Here is a 22,663-nt window from a genome sequence, read left to right as displayed (position 1 = left end):
TCAAAACAAGACACTTACATCAAATAACTTCCAAAACCTGTATTTTATAGTTTATGTGCTCCACCTTTGTATCCCAAGAAGTTAAAACTTCTCCTTCCTATGAAGAAAATGTGATTTCCATCTGAAGTTTGTCTTCTCTTAAGGACAGCTCAGGATAAATGGACCAGCTCTAAGCATTATGCTTTTGCAGCCAAAAATGGGGGGTCGCAGAGCAAGTGCTGCCACCTATAGCAAGGCTGGGCTTGTTTCCAGCTGCGCTGTGAACATCACTGCGGTGGGCATCCCAAGTGCCGAAAGAAATGGGCAGATGCCATTGAATGCCCTTCTACCCATGAGTAGATGCTGGAGAATCAGCTTACACATGCAAGAACAAATCTGTCTGTCAAAGGCAATTGAGAAAGGTCTCTTGATCACCTATGCAAAAGTTCTTCTCCGTGCATATAAATAAATACTTAAGATGGATTTGAGACAGGGAAAGAGAAAAGAAAAAGATATAAAAAGGCCAAATGGGAATGGTGGAGCATTTTCTTTTCTGTGCTACTCAGTTCATGCATGAAAACCCAGGAAATAGGCAAAGAAGAGATAAATGGGTACATCCTGCCTTAATCTGGGCCGCTGACAAGTCTGCATGGACATACTTCCTCCTGCTCCACTCTTTCAGAAGTAATAAAATCTTCCATCATCACCCTGGTAGTGCCAAAGGCAAAAAAGTTTTGTACAGAATGGGTTACAGAAAAAATTAATTGATGACAGGCTTCTTGGCAGCTTGCAACCATAACATTTGTATGATGTGCTGACGCAATAGTTTTATTCCCTGCTAATCAGATATTGCTCTCTTTACTATGCAAAGGCATCTCTTCTAGCTATTGTTGGCAGGGAAGTGGCAGACCTCCTAACAGTAATAACTCTAGTCCACAACTTTATGTTCATATTAGTACATATTTTGTAAGGTCTCAGAATACTCCCCAGAAACAATCCCAGCATGTAACGGCCAAAATCTGACAATCTGCCTGACCACTTCATGGAGTGGAAATCCAGCTCTGCCAGGCTCCCCCCGGCTTGACGACAAATCATTACCTCGCCAAATGGACCAGCTCCTAAGAGACAACCTAGACTTTTACTTATATAAGCTTGGACTCGTCCCAGCTGATGTAACTGAGTTGTCCACATTTGAAACTCTATCTTCTCAAGCTCTCTTCTTTCTACCTCCAAATTGTCAGGACAGCTCCACACCCTCCCACTGTGCTCCTAACCCTTCTCATGTCCCACCTTGCCCAATACTTTCTACTCTCCATCTACTTCAACAGTACGCCAAAGTCTTCCCTGGTCCCTTATGCCCTGCTACTAAAATACCCCCAGCTCCTTCCTATTTACCTTACATTTCTCTTCATACCATCAGCTCAGCCATCTTCTTGTTTCTCATAAACACAGTGTTCCCAGAAATGTCATGTTTCCATTCATTCTCCAGGTCTCCTGCAAAGGCAGCTGAGGAGGTCATCTCCAGCAATAGCTGGTCCCCATGTACTTCCTCATGCTGGCAACAGCAGGAGTGGCTGCAGGGGCAAAACTAGCCCCGTGTTGCACTCCAGCAGGTCTAATGGGACCTCTTTTCAATCATTCATCCACAGAATATCTCACAAATGTTTTGATGTCAAACCTGTCTTCAGTCCAGACGTCTCTCCATCTCCTCCCGTGTTGTAGTGAATCATCTAGAGCAGATGTTGTAGTGGTTTCAGAGAAACACCTGGCTAGTATGGGCATGCTGGCTGGCCAGGAGGCATAACTGGGCAGGATAAATAAGAGGAATGCTCCCTCCCTGCCTTGCCCCGAAAGGAGGCACTGAGGAAACCCACAGCCTCTAACCAGTGCCTGATTCTTGTGAGACTCATAGAAAACTATCATCTCTGACAGCTCTCCCTGGAGCTAAATTCAACTGAAGTTGGCCAACAGGCTCAAGCTATTAGCTGGGGCACTGGCAGGCAAAAGAGTAGATTTCCAAAGATACCAGGCAAAAACTCCAGCTTGAAAGCAAGAATTGAGTCTGCCAAGGTAATCATGGAAGATGGCTGTGGGGAAAAAAAGATGTAAAGTGAAGTATGTGATTGAGAATAGTACTGAACAAAGGTAATAAACACTTTATATGGGTTCTGTGAGCCATTACCGACTGAAATCATAGCAGCTGAGGTGAAGTTGTTTGGTTTGCTACTTAACCAACATTCAGGGGGGAAAACAGATACATTAAAGGAGGGAGACCTCTTCCACTTCACGGGCAAATTTTAAGACAGTAAAGAGTAAGACAGTAAGTCTCTAATTAGAAAAAAGATCCTTTAGGGAATGCATAACTCCAATTTACTGGAATTTATCCAGATGCAAGAGACATGCTCCCAAATCCGTTGTGCCCAGAAAAAGGTTCGATACAGTGAGAGTTTTTGTAGCGGAATTCATCACAAAATTGGATTTAAATGGCTAAGACTGGGAAAGAGGAAGAAAAGAGGAAAAAAGACTAATATCTGTAACCTTTTTCTGCTCTCTTAATACTCTGGAGTCAGACTTTGGGGGCTTTCCTTGTGAACTATGAGTGTTGGAAATTTCCTTTTGCTCAGCTGAGAGTCAGGATTCTGGCACAGCCACAGGAGACCACAAACAGGAGCTGTTGGAAGAATCCCTAGTGCCACTGCAAATCCTGAGAAAACTGTCAGAGGTAGCAATAATCTGGTACTATACCAGCACAACTCCATTTATAGTGAGAGCAAGACTACACGAAACTTTCGCTTTCCCATTTAGAGGTAAAATGTATTTAATACTAACGCTACATATATAGGAATAAGATTACATCTAAAAAGAGGTTGCAAGATGTAGATTATATAGCATTATTTTTATGGGTAAACATTTGTCCTAGGAACTTACTCCTCTTGAAAAATACACCTTGGAAGACAGAACACACGTCTTACAGGCTACAGCTAATACTGCTATTACAAAATGAATATTAATATTCCTGACTGCTATGTTTTTAACTTTTGGCCTAGTGTTCTGGTTTGCATTTAGCAGCCTTATGAATGAAAAGACCATTATAACACTCACTTACCAGCCTGAGAGGTAGAATGAATCTGTACAAATTTCTGGCTCAGTCTTATAATGATAACTCATGACAGCATCTGAAATCACTTTTAGTTCTTTAAAACTGAAGGGAAACAGTAATTTCCAATGTCATAGTCTGGATGAATGAGCAACATTCTCAGAATCAATTGTCTAAAATAAACTGATATATAGTTTCCTGTAGGAGGCAAACAATCTTAAAATCTCTTTTTAAAACAAAACAGAACTTTACATTCTGTCCCACGTTTAAATTGCGGTGATTTATATATATAGTTTGTTCATTTTATATTTATTGTTATTTGCCTTTCTGAGTAAATTCAATGCACCGAAAGCACATTGCTAAGTGCTCTTCATAAAGCTTTGCTGACATAAAAGTAATGTAAAGAGAAGCACGTTGGGAGATCAGTGATTCATAGAGAATAGTTAGTACCTTGCTTCTTGTACAGATTATCATTTTTCTTCTTCTGATCTTAGCAAGCTCTTTGGCTAACACACTAGAAAACTTTTTTCCAGCTTTTTTTAACTTTCTAACTTATACCTATCAAGCAATTAAATGTGGTCTGTAGTCTGGCCTTGGGTTATCTCTGTTTTACTTCCATTGCAATGACTGGCACTGCCAAAATTTTCAAAGAGCACTAAAAGCAGATAGATTGAAGCAGTTGGATATAGTAGTTTTCTCATTCCTCCTTTTTCTTTCACAACACTGGGCTTGCTATAAGGCTTAATCTCCTGCTTATCAGTCTCTTTAGAGAGGAGATCAGCTGAATCAGCGTGTCAGGTCCCCTATTTCTTTTACTGTGCAAAACTCTGCTTTTTCTTAATGGTCAGAGCAATAAATGAATACAAGTACAAAGTAAGGACGGAGTCACAGACTCAGAATATCTGAGGGTTCAAGTCCTAAAGCCTGCACTGGAGATGTGCTATTGTGCCAGCTACCCTATAAAATAAGGCAATCCATCTCCATCCCACCAGTGCAGCTGTAAATACTTTCAATAAGTGTAGCCATCCCTATAAAAGAAAGATAAACTGAATTAGTAAATTATGCTTTCTCCCCGCTGCACAAAGGGATTAAGATGCCTCACCCATATTTATGGGTATAAATATTAAAGCTAGGTATCTCAACAGCACCAAGGAACTTCAGCATGGATGTAGTTCTTGTGCAGGTGTAGCGGCAGAACATCATCACGCTTTGGCTAAAGCCTCTATCAAAAAGTCGAATAGAGCCAGGCATGTGACTGTCTATACTGTTAAAATGTTAGCATGCTCTCTGACATGTTTTTGGGTGGTCCCTGGCACTTTCCCAAGTAATTTCCAGGCACAAATTAGGGTTTGGATGTTGGCATTCTGTTCTGGAGGCTAAGGGTGTATAATAGCTTAGTGATGGATTAGACTGAACAAGCTGGATTTAGTGACAGAGAATGAACCCTAGAACGATTTAGTTAGTGTGGATGTAGATTAGGAATCTTGAACAAACCCTGTAGAGACCTATGCACAGCAATAAATTAATCAGAGAAATCATTCCTTCTCCAGTCCTCTTCTCACCCTTTTCTTCCTTAATTATTAGGAAAACACACATTCAAATTAATTCACGTTCAAAACTATTCACATCTGAAATTACGAATATTCAAACTAATAATCTGGAAAGGGTGGACTGTTAAGCTGACTGGCCCACTGCTCCTGGTATCCCTAGCAAAAAGGACCCCCCTGAAAATAGAGACATGTCTCATATTATTTCAAGGCTGCACTGAGTGTTGCTGGAGTACTGATTAAGCAAAAAACTTAATTATACTCTGCTGGGCACGCTGCTAGAAGTCAGGTTTCAGATATATTAATGAGCTGCTACATGTTCCTAACTGAAAAAGGATTATTTTTAAGGCTTGCAGAAGCTAGCACACTCATATTTTTAATGCCATCATTAGGCATATCAAATGTCTGTGGGAGATTTGCCATGAGAAGGCTCACTGGGTTTTATGAGAAGCAACCTGAAGATGAGGCCATGCACCACAAAACTGGGAAAGATCTTGTCAGTCTGATTTCAGCTCTGCATGGGGACATCTGGCCGGGGACTTGAGGGATGAATCAGAACCATGAGGGGAAGGAGGCTTTTGCTGGTGGGAGCCTTGCCTCTTGAAAAGGCTGAAAAGTGGTAAGAGAAGGGGTCTAGGGCTTGCAGAAAAAGCAGGACCCTGCCTCTTCAAAATTGTGAAAGCAAAATGTATTAACAGATATCTACTGGTTAAGTGTTTCACTTTTTCTGTGTGTTGGTCTAACACCCAAGATATGAATCCCAAAAGTATGACGAATGCATTGACTGACACCAGGCTTTGAGCATGTTAAGTGAAATGAAAGCTCTGTGTTACACAAGAACATCAAGGCCTGTTCATCTCTAAGTGAGCACTGATGGATCCTGGTGATATTTTTAAGCTTAAGTTTCTGTTTTGCCTCAGTTTCACTCTCAAAATTAGGGTAGTATCCATAACAATCTCACAGAGGTCATGATATTCATTAATGTATATAGTGCATGTGGGAATGGATGCAGGCACCACCATGTCAGCCCACAGCAACTGAATCTTTTTATATTCAGTGCAGTGTTCAAGTAGTGAAGGTAAATAGCACACACTGAATGGGGCAAGTATTCATATAAATTCAAAGACAGGCTTCTAAGTGGTGTTAAGACTAGTCAGTAAGGTCAAAAATTCAAAGAGAACAGGCCAGAATCAAGGGTAGGAAGAGTTGCACAGCTTTAATTCATTCTTCATGGGCACATGGATTTTAATGTGGTCAGTCCCGTGAATATACATAGGGACATAAAAGCATTCATACTGATTCAGGCCAAATGGTTTTATCTAGCTCAGCATCCTATCTCTGATGGTAGTCCATAGCGAATGCTTAAAAATGCGTCTATCAGCAGAGCAAGCATAAAGTCACTCTTTCCCAGAATACTCCCCAGACTCCAGTGCTTCCTGGCTAACTAGCTTCCAGGGCCAGACATGTTGTCTTTGACTTTAATGACCCCTCCATGCAGTTTTCCTCCATGAATTTATGCAAGTATTCTTATCTTCCTGAACCACCCATATGACATAGCATTAGAGCTTTTAAAACAATCTTGATATGTGCCTAGCTGAGAGTCACAGAGCAGCCAGTGTAGCATCCATATGTTGTGGTTATAGTTTTCCAATACAGCTGCATAGTGAGACATAATCGGTAGGATTTTATTCCAGTCATTTAGATGAGTCATTTCTTCTCTCATTGCTTTTCACCCTTTGTCAAGCGATGCAGAGACTAAACTTTTATGTCCAGAAGTGGTCTCTTGCCCATGCAAAGGCATGCGGAGGACCAGTATAACAGTCTAGCAGCCTTCCTCCATCCACCACTGCCTGCATAGCTGATGCTTTGATGGCATTTGTGTAGTCCACAGATCCTGGATCTGTAAGCCATGACCCATAGGGTAGATTTATAGGGACAAGCTGGGAGTATCTGAGAGGGCTGTTGTGCCTCCACAGAGCTACTGCCAGAGCAGCACAAACTGCATATCGCAATCCAGGGCAGCAGCCCTGCTGCTGCATCATCTGCTTGGCAGCTGCCTCTGTCCTGCAGCTGAACACAGCTCGCATTGGAGGAGGCTTCCCCGTGCGAATTAACCTGCTGGTGGGTCTACCCGAGCCAGAGCTGCAGTGCTCCCGCGGGGAGCGCAAAGCCAGGCCCTGCAGTGCACCTCTCGCCTGGCTTTTGAAAGCTGTCTTGGTCTTGGCAACAGCAGCAGATCAGCCTCTCTCCATATCCTTGTGCAATGCAGAACTCGGATGTGGCTTTTGGGGAAGGGGAAAGGGAAATTTACTTCCTCCTGTAAGAGCTGCTGAGTCTGTGCTCTGTATTTTCTTCACACCCAGCAAACAGAAGCAAAAGGCTAACATTGCCTCCTCGCGCTGCCTTTTCATCCCTCCTCTGAAGCAAATAAATGTCAGCAAATCCTGCACTAACAGTGTTGTTAAAAATATCACCCTGTCAGCAGATGGGTTCTTTCACTTCAGCGTGGAGCACTCTCTCCATTGCAGAAAAGGTGTGTTTTTGCATCAAGATAAGTAGTTTTGGTGGAAACCTCAGTGGCCGAGAGGAGTGCAGGTGTTCTGCACCACGGCGTCACTAGCCGGAATAATTTCTGAATTTGTCTGCATTAACTATTGTGATAAAAGTTATTCCTGCTTTTCTCAGCTAGAAGCTGACCCTGGTGTACCAGTCTCAGATGAGCTATTGCAGCCAAGACGCAGTACTCACGCTCTTTAATATATTACAAAACCAACAAATCAAGCTAACCACAGGACCAGATCTCCAGCCAATGTAAACAGAGAGCGCTCCATTAGCCTTCAGGGAAATATGACACGTATCCTCTATCAGTCTGCCTATATCCCTTGCAAAGGGAGATAAATCCCTAAAAAGCTCTGTCTAGGCCAGCTTCCAACTGTTCAAGCAAAGGGACAGTAGTGCCCTGATAGCGCCCAGTTTCGCTAGGGAAAGAAGAGGTGATTCTTTTTTCTGGTTATTCCCTCTTCCCTTCTGGCATCTTGCAGATCAGAAATTTTAGATTATACAAATGCGTCTCATCAGTGAAAGGTAAAAATTTTCCCCTTTCACAATTGTATCACATCACGGAAAATGTTATACATGTATCATGGGTAGCCACAGAAACGTGTCCCATTATTTTAAACGCATGTGCCATCTTCATTTTCTCAAACATACAAATGCACTGGTCATTTTTCAGACATTCATTCACACTTTATATTTGCTGCTCCAACTCTTTTTAATCATTTTATTGCTTTTCCTTGAAGAGCACACAGCTGCTCTCTCTATGCCAAAAAGTAGCAAAAAGCCAAACTTGCTGTTTCTGTAATGATCCAAGTTTAGGGTGTTTTTTCTGGATAGAAGAATGCATATTAGACCAAAACACTTTCATTTTTTGAGACTCACTGGCATCTTCCTGATCTAATTTTCTTTCAGATGTTATTAGTCAGATATCATGCTCATAAACAAAACTTATTGTGAACAGTGTCACAAATCCATCCTGTATTTTTACAATAAATGAATAAATAATTAATTCATTAATAGCTTTATTTAAATTAGTTCCCTTGTCTTCTATATGTCACTTAAATCCCTATCAACGGATGGCAATTTCCTCTTGTTTACATTGTTCATTAAAATGCTTAGATGAGAAAAAGAAAAAAGCATTTTAATTCGTTACTAAGCACAGCAGAAAGCTAAGTGGGATTCCAAGTTTATATACAATTTGCAAACACTATATATTAGCTCAAATGTAAATCACACATAACAAGCTGTGCAGTTTAAAGATTAATCACGTCTATTGATATGATTTCTGTGTTTAGCTCTGTTTCAGTGCATGGGCTGGGGGTGAGGCTTGCTACTAAATATTTCAGATCTTTCTAGCAAGAAAAAGATGACCTTCTAGGCATGAAAGCTTGTAAAATCTGACCTTAAAATGAACTATGGGAAACTAACCTTGAATACAAAGTGATGTTGCTATGGTTCAGCTAGAAACACATTTGCTTCTGGACTAGCAGGTCTTTGGCGCATCTCCAATGCTAAACCCCAGGCTTCTACCTAGTGCTGCTGGTGGTGTAGCTCTAGACAGGCCTTGTCAATAAGAAAGATCCATAAATAAGATTCAAAATCAAAATGCCAAATTCATGTTAGCATTAATTACTCTGAATGCAAATCAAATCAAGGTCCTGTTACGCTGGTCTCCATGCAGATAGGGTAACAGTGTTTGCCTTGGAGCATTTGCGATATGAGAAACAGAAACCGATGCAGGACTGAGGATGGGGAGAAGAGCTGTGACATGTAAGTAAATGATCACCATGCACTTTAGCCCAGTTGTCCTTGTTGCATGCTCACATCTGGGTTTCTTTATTATTTTGAGGTGTGAAGGAAAAGAGAGTGAAAGGGGCTGGTGAGGACTGTGCAGCTGGTTAGCTGAAGGGAGCATTAAAAGAAAAAATACCAAAAGAGCAAGTGAACCACCATTTTTCATCTGTGTTCTCAAAACAGCAGATCAGTGTTAATGTAACTTACAGACTGGCATTCTTTAGGATCTTGGAAAACAAATTAACAGAGGGACTCCACTATGACTGGTATTTCATTACATCACTTTCTTGTTCTACAAGTATATGTTTCTGTATAGGCTTTCTTCTGCCATTGGAGGATTTCAGAAATCAGGATGGAGACAGAGGATAGGATTAATCTCGTGTAATTTTAGCAGTCTAAAAGTCAGGCTATCTGGACTAGCCTAGTTATTTCAGCTCCCTTTTTAAGCAATGGAAAGAGAGAAGCATTTTCAGTGGGAGAGTCATGTAAAAGCATAACCTTAAGCTAAAGCAGTCAGTCTCCCGCTGTAGTGACTGCAGAGAGATCCACAGCTCTGGCTGTGGTTAAGGAGTTTGCAGTCATTTTATGGGAGCCGTGTTAGGCTGATACTGAGCTGTGAAGTGCCAATATACAGCAAACACAAGACAGAACTAATATTTGCCTCTTACCTCGTTGCTTTTCAGCCTCAGACACTGACAGGGTTGCTATCAGTCAGGCTCCACTGAAATGCCCACGAGGAGACTGACTCTTTTATGTTTTGGTCTCATCAGCAATTCTCAGAATTATTTAAAAGGCTTTTGGAAGTGCTTATGCAAACAGAAGAAAAGGCAATCAGTCGAAGCACACATGAAGGCATCAGTCATAGTCTGTATGTTTATCAGAAGTGCCCCATCACGCACCTTAGGATTACAGCTGTTGTTTTCTTAACGGGGTTCGCATTGCACCAGGGCTACACTACCACCGAGGAGCCGGGAGGCACTGATATGTTCAGGCCTGCCATGTGGTCCTAGGCTGGCAGAAATACTGTTAAGGAAATAGGAATATCTATTAGGCATAACAGACCTCATTTATGATATTACCAATGGCTTCAAGTCCTTTTGCTACGTTTGCCCAAAGTGCTAAAATCTAGCAATGCCAACACCCTTGCACGGCACTGGAGATTTCCCTGGAGGTCCTTGTCGCTAAAGATGTGCAGTTCAGCAGGCTGAGGTTTCATTGCACTACATTAAGCACTCCTGCTATAGAGCCTGGCTCTGTAAATTAGCCAATTTATTATGATGCGGATTTGTGGTTTAAAAGAGCAATTCTACCCTGCATATTTTTAAGATGGAAAGGCACAGCAGGGTGTAAACTATTCTGTCAGCATGTCTATATAAATCCAGTTAGCTCAAATGGGAAAATTCACACCTGCCACGGCATCACAAGGAGAATGTGTCTAGAAACGATTTAATTTCTCTGTTTAGATGTTCTTTGTATACAGCTTTGAAATAATCACAAAATGTCATGTCTCCAGTGTGATACAGAATCATATGGTCAGTCAAAACAAAATTTCTCCAGGAGATTCATCAGTTGACCTTTACAAGTGTGTTCCTCATATCTGTTGCTCTAAGCTAAGTGATATTCACAAGATGTAAAAATTATAATATCATTGATAATCCCTGTGGTTCAAGGAATCACTTCCACTGGGACAACACTAGCAAGCAGAAGACATTGCTTCCACAGTTGTACCCTCTACTCCTAAAATCTGAACCATCCCAGGCATCTTAAGGTTGGATGAGAGTCTGCTCCACATCTTGTATTAAGATTGTAGGGAGAGACTGAACCACTAACCACTGTGAGAGTGATTTAGTCCCTCACCTGCATGATCAGACCCCCTTAATTACAAAAGTTACCACTAACACAGAACAACAGCTAAGATAAAAGTAAATAAAGAAGATATTTACAGCAATCCAGTTGTGTGAACAATCAAATTACAATCATTTTAGAGGTATATAGAGAGAAATAAGATGAAAGCCATGCTTTTAGTACCTATATTTTAGATTTGCTACAAGAAGTAGTCTTTCTTATCTTTGATCAACTTTCTGGCCAAGGTCCACTTCTTGCCCAAATACATTGTCCTAAGATATATGTCTGTGGAAGAAGATCCAGATTAAGGTACACATATATCCTCATATATCCTCATATATCCTGTTGCCTGAAGTCCCACTAAGCTTCAAATCTTCCTTTCCTTGTGCACCAAGGATTCCAGGGATTTATTGACTCTTCATATGGCAGTAGTTTAAACTTCCTTTCTACTGCTTCTTCCCTGCTGAAATGTGGATGGTCTTTGGCCATGGAAGATACAATCAGCTCCTGTCCAGACAGTCAAGAAAGTCTTTTAGCAAGTGTTCTGATATTTGGCTAAACTATATAAAAATCATTAACCTTCATGGCAGAGGGAGGGTCAATGCTTGTGAAGAGGTTTTCGAGTACTTAAATTTACATTGCACGTAAATCTGCAATGTCATTGCCAAACTTTACACCTGAAAATTAATACAATGGATGTGAGAAGTTGATTGATGGAGAATAGACATGACAGAAAGAAACCAGTTTGGTATGATGATGGGTTAAAGAGCATAGCTTTTGACTTCAGCTTTAAGAGATACTATAAAAGCTGGTATTTCACTATACTACTAGCGAGTGTTTTCCCACCATCTCCTACAGGAAACTTTCTTCAAATAAGTTTCATTTTCTAGTAAAATTATAGCTTTTTACATGGATGCAAATAAAATGAGGTCTGTTCCTTGCCCAGCTGAGTACCTTAATTAACAATTACCACTGTCTGTGTGACTGTGATGAATTTACTTAATCTCTTTGTGCTTTAGTTTCCTGAATGTGAGTGGGAGTAGTAACATTAGTGATTAGGCAGAAGAGCAAATGAATCCTACATTGCTGAAATAGAAAGTTTCTCCTCTTTAAAAAAAGGGATTGTGTGAGCCTAAACTATCTAAAATGACATATTTTCAAATCAATAGGCTTGGATAAGTTCATATTTTCATAAAGTTCAGGGCCAGAAGAGAATATTAGATCACTTAACCTCACCTCCCAAATATGACAGGCTGTTAAGTCTCACTTGGATGGACGATACTGGCTCAAAACATTTAGTTAGTGAATAGGTCATGTCAATATGCTGCTAATGGCCATGGCCCCTGCTAGTATGGAGATTGATTAGCTAAAATATGCTCAGATGTTCCAGGAGATGAATTGGACCCTCTAGTGCTCAGGAAGAAAAAATTTCCACGTGCCCTGTTCATCTATTCCTGAGGGAAAAAATCATGACTCCCCACCCCCTCCTCAGAGAGCTATCGCTTGTTATGCTAGATGAAATAATGGAAAGGTCATTTCCTATAAACTAGCAGCATAGAATTTTAAACTAAAAATGTACTTAGTGCCCACCACTCTGATTTCAAAGAAAGCAGTCTTTGCCCTCTGTATATATGGCAAGATTACATGTGTGATTGTTAATGAAAACTGAATATAATTCTTGGATTTCCTGGGGCAGTTGAGTAAAACTCTGTTTGGGCACTTAACTTTAACGGCATTTTCCTATGATTAAAAGCCCCATGATTTTGTCCTGTTATTGAAAGCCCTATTACAGTACCCATTTCAGTTTTGGTTTGAAATATAGCCAAGACAACATGGATTTCTATAGTTATCACTTATATAGGCAAACTCTCCTCCTTATGCCTTGACCCAAAAAAGCACATAATGTCATGCTGGACCTCCTTCCTAGAAGGTTTACAGAAGCTGGCAATATCCAGCCCCTCCTCCAAAAGTACCTGGTGGCTTCTGACAGCAACTGGGGCCTTGATACCAAGTTGGATGATAAATTCAGATGAAATTCCAAGCCCAAAGAGTTTACAGGTTACAGCAAAAGCAACCGATAAATGCTGAACAGGCAGGCTTCTTTTAAGACAGTATCAAAGGTAGGCTGGTTTTCAGGCTTAAGTAATGTTGGTGGTCAAAGTTAGGTAGGACTATACAAATGCAGAGGTGAGGGAAACCTCAGGAATCAAAATAGAGTCCATCTCACAGCACTGTCAGGACATACATAGACCTCCATTGACTTTTATTAGCCTAACCTGTTTTTTTAAGCTTGCAATGAAGAAGACTTTACAACCTCCTTAGACAGTCTGTTCCAGTGTTTAATGATCCTTAGAGGAAGAAAGATTTGTTTTTCTCATATATGACCTAAATCTTTCTTTCTGCAAATGAAGCCAATGACTTCTTGTCCTCCTCCCAGTGGACATGGGGAATAATTGATTGCTGTCCTCTTCATAACAACCTTTTTCAAATTGAAGGACTGTTATCGAGTCTCCATCAGCATTCTAGCGTGTAGGGAAAAAAATAAATAAATAAACAGAATAGAACAATTCATTCAGCTTTTCTTTGCATTTTTCATGTTTTGCAACAAAGATACTGTTTGTCATTTTTATTCCCCAAGGAATTCATCCCATTTTTCCCCACATCTTTTTTAAAATTGCATGCCCCAGCTCAAAACAATACTCCAGCTTATGCCTCCATAATACCAGAATAAGCACAATTATTACCTCCAAAATCTTACATGTTTACCTGTAATTCAGGCTAAGATAAGCTTTATATGTTTCAACAAAAGCATATTTGGGGCATATTCCCTTTGCAATTCACCATAGCCCCTAAATAAGCTGTCTTGCTTCTTTCTCAAATGTTAGTGCTTAATAGGTATTTCTTCCGTTTGATTTCCCAAAACAAAGCTTATCACTTTGCATTTGTCTGCATTAAATTTAATCTTATTGTTTTCTGACTATCTCTCCAAGTTTACATTCTAATCTTGCTCTACACTGGGTTTGCATACCTCCCCCATTCAGCCTTTTGCAAAAATTCTGCATGTATCCAAATCATTAGTTGAAAATATTAAATAGAACGAGGCCCCAGATGGACCTCTGACATGATCTCTCTTGAAACGTCCTCCCCAATTTGAAAAATCATTGCCAACAACTTTGTACTTGCATTCTTTCAACTAGTTGAATACATATTTCCTATTTTTTTTCTCTGGACAGTATTCTCTTAGTTTGCTTGTGAGAATGCCAAGTACAGTAGTATAAAAAAACTTGCTAAGTCTGGTAAAAAGATATTAATATCCTTAGCAAAATAGATATCTTCCTCCCTTTTCCCATTATGCCAGCTACTTTTCAAAGAAAGAAATTAGGCTGAACTGATATAATTTGTTTTCGATAAATCTATTTTGGCTTTTTCTGATCACGTTCTTATCCTCTCAGTGACTATAAGTTAGTTTACTATTGCTTATTCTATTACCTTTTAAGATAAAAAATATGCTGATGGGCCTTAAGTTCTATAGCTCTTTCACTGTCTCCTTTTTGAAGATAGATACTATGCTTTCCCTCTCCATTCTTCTTGGATCATCCCATTTACATGTATTCTCTAAGGTAACTGCTAATAGTTTGGAGATTGCTTTGGCTCTGTTTTTTATTTGATTAATTTTTCCAAACTCTTCCAGCATGAATAAATTTAACTGAATTAAGTGGTCTTTAATCTGTTATTTCACTCAGAGAGGTTATGGAATCTCCATCCTCAGAGATATTCAAAACCCGGCTGGGCATGGTCCTGGGCAACCTGATCTAGCTGACCCTGCTTGAGCAGGGCGATTGGACCAGGTGATCTCCAGAGGTCCCTTCCAATCCCAATTCACAGAATTCTGCAATTCTGTAATTCTTCTGGTCTCTATACCTATCCTCTTAAAACTTACTTTAAATATGTGCTCATAACTAATCTTTTTTTTGAAGATTGAAACAGAAAAAGCATTACATATTTCCGTCTTCTCTGCAGCCTCCCTTATTTACTCTCCTATAAATAATGGACTTAAACTGTCTGTCTTCTCTCTTCTTTAGTAGTCATAGGTTGTTGCTTGTCTGACAAATACAAGATTGCTGTATTTCGTTCATGTCATGTTAGTACTAGGGAGACTTGGCAGTTTTGACCCGGAGTGAAGGAACCTGTGAACCTCCTTGAACTGCCCAATGAACTTAATGCTACTGTCAATTTTGGTAGTGATATTAGCAATGAAATTGAAGGAATAGAATTTCACAGAGTGACTCTGGTGTCTGAATCATTGGGAATGTCAGAAAAATACTAACTTCTGTCCAATGCAGACAAAAGAGTTTTTTTTCCTTTGTGGGGAAGGGGAATGGACCTGCTCATCTGGAGAAAAGAACAGATACTGACTGAAAAACTTGATAACATAGTGATGATGTGGTAAAATCAGTGAAGAAAAGATTTTGGGGGGCCATGTAGAATCTTTAGTGATAATGTAGCCACTCCATCAAATATGCATTTGGTAAAAGCAGAAGTTTTGCACATGTATGCACAGGCAGGATGTTGGATTTCACAGGATCTGGACCCCTTTGTTGCTGTTGTGCCTTCTAGCTGTGCTTTGTGATCTGAAAATGAGAAGCAGAGCTTCGTTCACCTGTCTTACAAAACTAAGCTGATGTCCCCACTGAGCAATGAGAAGGCAATGCCTGGGAGAGCAAATTTTCAGGGCTCTACTAACATATGACTTTTGCCATAATACTAAATGTACTGTTGAAAATGTTCCTTGTTTTAAATGTAAATGAAAATTCCACTGCTTTGCATAAAAAGGTAGGAGGTCCCTTCCCTCTTAAAAGCATTCTCAAATCCCTGAAATCTCTGTATTGAATGTCATCACCAGATCTCCCAGCGGGAGAGAAAGACTGCACCGTACTCCCCATTTCCCAGTTTTGTGTGATACAGAAGAAGTTATCTGGAAAGGGGGGACAATTAGAAAGTTTACATTTGTGAAATAATAAGAAAAGCACTGCCAGGTTTCATCCTCAAAGAGGAATGCAATGTTTTATTTCTTAAGATATTACTCATTCCATTAGAAAAAAAATCTACGGTGTAATAATACTATTTTAATCTTCAGTTTTAACACAGGTTAATGCATACACATTAGTGTATACTCCTGGGTAGTCTTTGTATACACGTTTCAGAAGGAAGAACCTTTTTATTAGTCAATATATACCTACCTTAAGATTAAATGCACTCAGGCACAAATTGCTGAGAACTTGATTAACTACAATTTAAAACTGAGTAAGAATAAAAGCATGGTATAGATGCAAGAGTGAACATAACCTCACAGGCTGGCAGAGGAGTGAGATTATGTAATAAGCAGAGAAAAAGTCGATACTACTATAAATTGTTGATAGAGCTGGTAGAGCATTTCTTCACCTAAGGCCTGTTTGGAAAGTGCCCATTCATCATAACTCAAACTGTGTGAAAAGACTTGCTCTGACAATTTTCTGATTTAAAAACATCAAAGTGATCCACTCTATCTATTTTAACATCTCCAAATTGTTGGGGGTTTTTTATTTGGTTTTATGATTCATTTTTACCTCTGTTTCCTAACAAGAAGCTCCCACAATTATATGGATTTGAAAAGGGTTCAGATAAATTCATGAAGGTCCATCAGTGTCTCCAAACATGATGTTGCAAATGCAGCCGCTGATATTTGGCAGGTTTTTCACTACTGACTGCCAAAATCTCAGAGGCTAAACTGGGAAAGAATGACTCTATAAGTGCCCTGCTTCCAATACCCTTTTCTTAAAAATCTATCCGTATTCTTTGTCAGGTCAACTAGACAGAAGTAGAGCAACCCTTGGTTTGACCCAATGTTCCTTCAGTTTTGTTGTTGAAGGGAGAAGAGAGATTGGAGAAGAAAGACATTTTAAGAAACTGTTCCAGACCCTAAATAATTGTTCCCAATGTGCTATCTGCAGACTACAGTTTCCCTAAGTCCTAGATGGCAGGAGATCACCTGGAGAGTGGGGGGAAGCTCAGCATGATCACTCTGCCCTCCGTGGGAGAGGCTGGTCGAGAAGGGGAGACAGGAGGAATGCCACCTGCTATCAGAGCACAAATATGATGCTACTGCCCATCTCCCTCAGACTTCCTCACAAGAGAAGAAAAAAAGAAAAGAGAGCAAGAGAGAGAGAAAGAAAGAAGGGGGGTGCCTAAAGCTGGAAGAGAAGGGGCAAGGGATACTGGGAGCTGGGTGGGAAAGGAAAAGGTGTTGCAGCCATACATGTGTGATATTAACAAGTTTCAAGAGGTACAATCAGATTCTAGAGGGACCTTCAGCAGAAACATCTGGAAAAGAATGATCTGGAATCAGCTAGTAGATGGAAAGGGGATGAGCACAGATATCTGAGGAAAAGCAGTAGTAAACACAGCATGATTACCATTAAATTAAACAGAGCCAGGACATGGGCACTGGAACAGATTTGTCTTACACATGACCAGCCACCATGGTCCACACTCTGGAGAGTATTTACATGCTTGCTTTAAATATAAGATAAATTTGCACCAAGTCATTGGATTCTGTAACTCTGCTCAGACTAAGGATACCGTTTTTCTGCTAGACAGTCTAAATGTGACAGTGTGCCAGAAGGCCATGCCCTGGGAATTTGAACTGACTCACCCTAAACTTACCAAGAAATCCAAGGTCCCTCCCAAAGCAAGATGCTGATTCATAAGACGGAAACATTTCCACTTTGCTAACTGCAAGATTTCTGTAACATTGTGTGTTTATCTTTCACTGGAGATGCTGATTTGCAGTAAAACAGGTAGCATTCACAGAACTTGACAGCTTATGCTGTAATTTTCCTTGTCTAGAATGGCTGTCAGGAGTCTGCTTTGGGCAGCTTAAGTGGCTGTATGAATCTAAACACTTTAAATCAAAAGAGAAACTCAACAGACTTTTTGTTCACTATTACACACTTCGTTATTTGCAAATCTCCTGCTGTCATATTTTGGTTTAGTTACAAGAATATTACCTCCTGCTTTGCTGCATGTAATTCTGTTGTTACACAAACTGAATGCATACACAGAGATGGAGGAGCTGTTTCTAACGCTTCCTCTGCCCAGTAGTGTATCTCCTTACATTGTCCAAAATTTTGTCAGGGCTTGATCCAAAATGCAGAAAACTGAATAGGAGTCTTTCCACTCATATCATTGAGTTTTGGATGAGACTGCTGTTGTGAGAGCTTAAAAAGCAGAAGATTGAGAACTGACAATTGGTTCTGAACTGGTAGGAGTGAGAGTTAGAGGGTTCATCCTTCCTGAGGGATCATGCTGAGGTTAAGGCTGCCAACCTTTGCATGTTGGCTAATGTTAAGGAAGCCCCAGCCAGAGTAGCTATGTTGTAACTTAAGACTGTGGTAAGAGACAGTGGGAGAACTTTGGCAGCTATCTGGCCCCTGAGTTTATCAAAAATTTTTCATCATTTCAGAATAAAAAAAATATGACTTTATGGTGAAAACAGTCTATATGATATCAGACTCATCCTCCCTCCATTTCTGAGGCATCTTGCCTGCATTCCTGTATTTTCTTTTCCATAGAGGAAACCTGTGTCCTGCTCAGGTTGACACAGAGTGTGAGGGTGACAGTCACCCCACCAAGACAATCACACCTGATAGTCAATGAGGAAGAAGTTAACATTCACCTCCTCCTAAAGTAGGGACCTACATTTGGTCAAAATCTCTAGAAGCCTTTTTATTTTCCCCTCCATTGAGGATAAGGGGAGCCTATGATGACTGCTTCAGATACACACATGTAAACATATAGACATCCAGGAAGTGATTCAGATCTCCTCCATATGTAATACTATCTGAGACACCCTAGGACATCCAAGATAACAGCTCAGGGATGACAGATATGACACAAGGCCCGCAGGAGACCCATGCTGTCCTGGAGAGACAGAAAGGCAAATACTTTTGGCTATGTTTTGTTTAATATTAATTTTTATTTTTCCCCAAAAATGAAATTCTCTGCAGGGATATAAAAGAATATATATATTCTAAGTATAAATTACACCTATGTATGTATGTGTGTGTACATATATACATATATATATATATATACACACAATGAATAATTGTTTTACTAGTTAAACTTTTTCGAGTAATCTTAGCTTTAACTTTATAGTTCTGTCCCAAAACTTAATAGCTGTAGAATTCCTGGATTCTGACAGTGATGGGTAAATCTATATAAAGCTTCAATTTAAAATAAAAGATCATACCCCTAAAATACTTTTTAGGATGGAACACAAAGTAAGAACCTTTCCTGGAGCACTGATCACCTCTGACTCTTTTCCGAATGTCCTCCCGCTGAGGGAATTCCACCTCACGAGGAGGAGCCTTTGATAGCTGAGAGAGAGAAAGAGACAGAGAGACATGATCACGAAGAAAGCAAAAGTTTTCCAGACAATTAATGTGGTCTAATGATGTAGCAAATATTGTATTCTTCATCATCATCACCATCATGTCAGGTAGGGACAAGTAGGGAATCTTGCAGACAACAACTGAGGCTTTCCAATTTCACACAGTAGGTAGAGAACCATTATACAAGGTGTTCTGGTTATGTAGATTTAATAACAGTACATTTTTTTTCCTTTGTTCATTACCAAGAACCAAGGTATCCATGTCTTGCTCACACCTACTCACTTCTCAGGTAACACTATTAATTTATACTCTGGAAGAAATGTTGCTTCTTGCATTAATAAGTATGTCAAAATGAATCCCTTAAACCTTGAAAGATGCAGTAGGCTGCCACAAGGAATTTCAAGAATGAACCCCAAACTTAAGCTGAACTTAATATCCTGCTTTGTTATAAATAGGCGGTTCATTTGGGAATTAATTCAATGGCTATTAAAATCAATGAGTATCTTTTCAAAGTGTATTTCATCACTCAGGACAGGGATGCTGAACATGGAGAATCTCAGAATATCAGGCCATTTATTTAAGCACCTGCACATGAATTCTGGTATCTAGCTTTAGACAGACATATGTGAGCATTGTGCTTTCATTTAACTAGTGAGAAAATCATAACAAAATTTAGTTGACAAAATTTTTTAACTGCTGCAGGATGAAAAAATGTGCCCCCTGTTATATATACACATATATATTTTTTTGTTTTACCATTTCAGGTCATGGAACCAAAGGAGTGTTTGAACTTCTTTCAGGATGGCGTCGAACCAGAGAGAATCTGCCATTCAAGGATAGAGTAGCAGATGCCTACTCGGATGTCATGGTCTCCTATACAATGACAAGCTCCTTGTACTTCATAGCCTTTGGCATGGGTGCCAGCCCTTTCACCAACATTGAAGCTGTAAAAGTCTTTTGCCAGAATATGTGTGTCTCCATTCTGTTGAATTACTTCTATATCTTCTCCTTCTTTGGCTCCTGCCTGGTCTTCGCTGGCCAGTTGGAGCAGAACCGTTATCACAGCATCTTCTGCTGTAAAATCCCTTCAGCAGAATACCTGGACCGGAAGCCTGTGTGGTTCCAGACTATGATGAATGATGGCCATCATCATACTTCTCATCATGAGACCAACCCGTACCAGCATCACTTTATCCAGCACTTTCTCCGAGAGCATTACAATGAGTGGATTACCAACATCTATGTCAAGCCATTTGTGGTGATACTGTATCTCATCTATGCCTCTTTCTCCTTTATGGGGTGCTTACAGATTAATGATGGAGCCAACATTATCAACCTTCTTGCCAGTGAGTCTCCTAGTGTCTCCTATGCCGTCATCCAGCAAAAGTATTTCAGCAACTACAGCCCAGTGATAGGATTCTACATTTATGAACCTCTGGAGTACTGGAATGGCACTGTGCAAGAAGACCTAAAAACACTGAGCCGGGGGTTCAATACAGTATCCTGGATTGAACAGTATTACCAGTACCTTCGAGTGGGTAATATTACTGCAACCAACAAAAGTGACTTTATCAGCATCCTCCAGAACTCCTTTTTAAAAAAGCCAGAATTCCAGCACTTCAAAAATGACATCATTTTCTCCAAGGCTGGAGATGAGAACAACATAATTGCTTCTCGCTTGTACCTGGTGGCCAGGACTAGTGAAAACACACAGAGGGAGGCGGTGCAATTGTTGGAGAAGTTAAGGCCCCTCTCTCTTATACAGAGCATCAAGTTCATTGTGTTCAATCCTACCTTTGTCTTCATGGACCACTATGGTTTATCAGTAACTATGCCTGTCCTGATTTCTGGTTTTGGCATCCTGCTGATGTTAATACTGACCTTTTTCCTGGTTATCCATCCTCTGGGAAATTTCTGGTTAATTCTCAGTGTCACCTCAGTAGAGCTGGGTGTCCTTGGCTTGATGACCTTATGGAATGTAGACATGGATTGCATTTCTATACTGTGCCTTATCTACACTTTGAATTTTGCCATAGATCACTGTGCACCCCTGCTTTATACATTTGTACTAGCTACGGAGCACACCCGAACTCAGTGTATAAAGAACTCCCTCCAAGAGCATGGGACAGCCATTTTGCAAAATGTTACTTCTTTTCTTATTGGGTTGGTCCCCCTTCTCTTTGTGCCTTCAAACTTGACCTTCACACTGTTCAAATGCTTGCTGCTTGCCGGCAGTTGCACACTTCTACACTGTTTTGTTATTTTGCCCGTCTTTCTAACCTTTTTCCCACCTTCCAAAAAGCACCACAAGAAAAAGAAACGGGCCAAAAGGAAGGAACGAGAAGAGATCGAATGCATAGAGATTCAGGAGAATCCTGATCATGTGACAGCAGTCTGAAACGCTTAGAAAAAAAATAATATATTCTCTTTTTAAAAAGCGTTGCACAGAGATGCAGGGAAAATAGAGCAAAGATCTCAGCTGCTTGTGCTGGCCAGGTCTGACAAGGCAAAGGAAGATCAAGAAGGGGTATTCATGACACATCAAGGTGCAAACTTTTTTTAACAAAAATAATGAAAGTAAAAATAATATCAAATGTTTCCTTTGAATCCTCATTCTCCACTAAGGAAGAGTCTGTTGGCCACTAAGCGTTCCTGAATCTCAGACTGTAGCTCTAATGAGAATTGCTTGATCTGTCACATGTAAGACAAGCAGGGGTGAAAAAAGAGTTACCATTAAGATATTACTAGGGAAAAAGGCAGAATAGTTTGATAAAGTTGTCCACAGAACATTTCAACTGAGAAAAGGGAACTAAACCAAGAGAGTTAAAAAAAAATGCTATGGTATTTTTTCCTTATTTTCTTGGGCAAGTTGGCTAAAATAAACCTATGCACTTGGGAAGCAGATGTTTAAAACAGTCTAAGCCAAAGTACTTCCCAATTCTAGTATACCATGTGTATCTATAACACCACAAGTAAAGTGTTATTGTGAATTTAGGTGGCAAAGTTATACTGCCAAGCGATAGAGGTACTGTTTATATAAGAGAAGAAATAATCATAGGCCATTTGGAAACTTAATATTTAGTTCCTTCAAAACTGACATATGACCTTTATTCCAAGTGGTCACAACTGTTGGTCTTCACCTTACCTACATTTTGGTATTTTTGAACTGTGAAATTCCCCTTGAACTAAGAGATCTCATGAAACTAACCCAGGCCATTACCAACAGTATTTGCAGTTCCTGCAGTGTAACACTTCAGACTCCCAAGTTTTCAGTGTTAACATTAAATACTAAATATTAATCAAGCAGTCGCTTTTAAAAGCAATGATGGGTGGCATATCACAGATAGAACAATGTGATCATGGAATAGCTGAGTCAGCTCTGGAGCACCCGCACAGTATTAGCATTATATATT

General features: G+C 40.0%; 1 protein-coding gene across 1 annotated transcript in view; it reads left to right on the top strand.

Annotated features, from left to right (window-relative positions):
* The window catches only part of PTCHD4 (patched domain containing 4), a 90,983-nt gene extending 69,173 nt beyond the window's left edge, over window positions 1-21,810 (top strand). The window contains exon 3 of the mRNA XM_026108692.2: window positions 20,015-21,810. Coding sequence (XP_025964477.2) covers window positions 20,015-21,648 — 1,634 coding nt within the window. The 3' untranslated portion in view covers window positions 21,649-21,810. The remainder of the gene's footprint in view (window positions 1-20,014) is intronic.
* The last annotated feature ends 853 nt before the right edge of the window (window positions 21,811-22,663 follow it).

This window comes from Dromaius novaehollandiae, chromosome 3, assembly GCF_036370855.1.
Source record: "Dromaius novaehollandiae isolate bDroNov1 chromosome 3, bDroNov1.hap1, whole genome shotgun sequence".
NCBI lineage: Eukaryota > Metazoa > Chordata > Aves > Casuariiformes > Dromaiidae > Dromaius > Dromaius novaehollandiae.
This window is presented reverse-complemented; position numbering and strand designations above follow the sequence as displayed.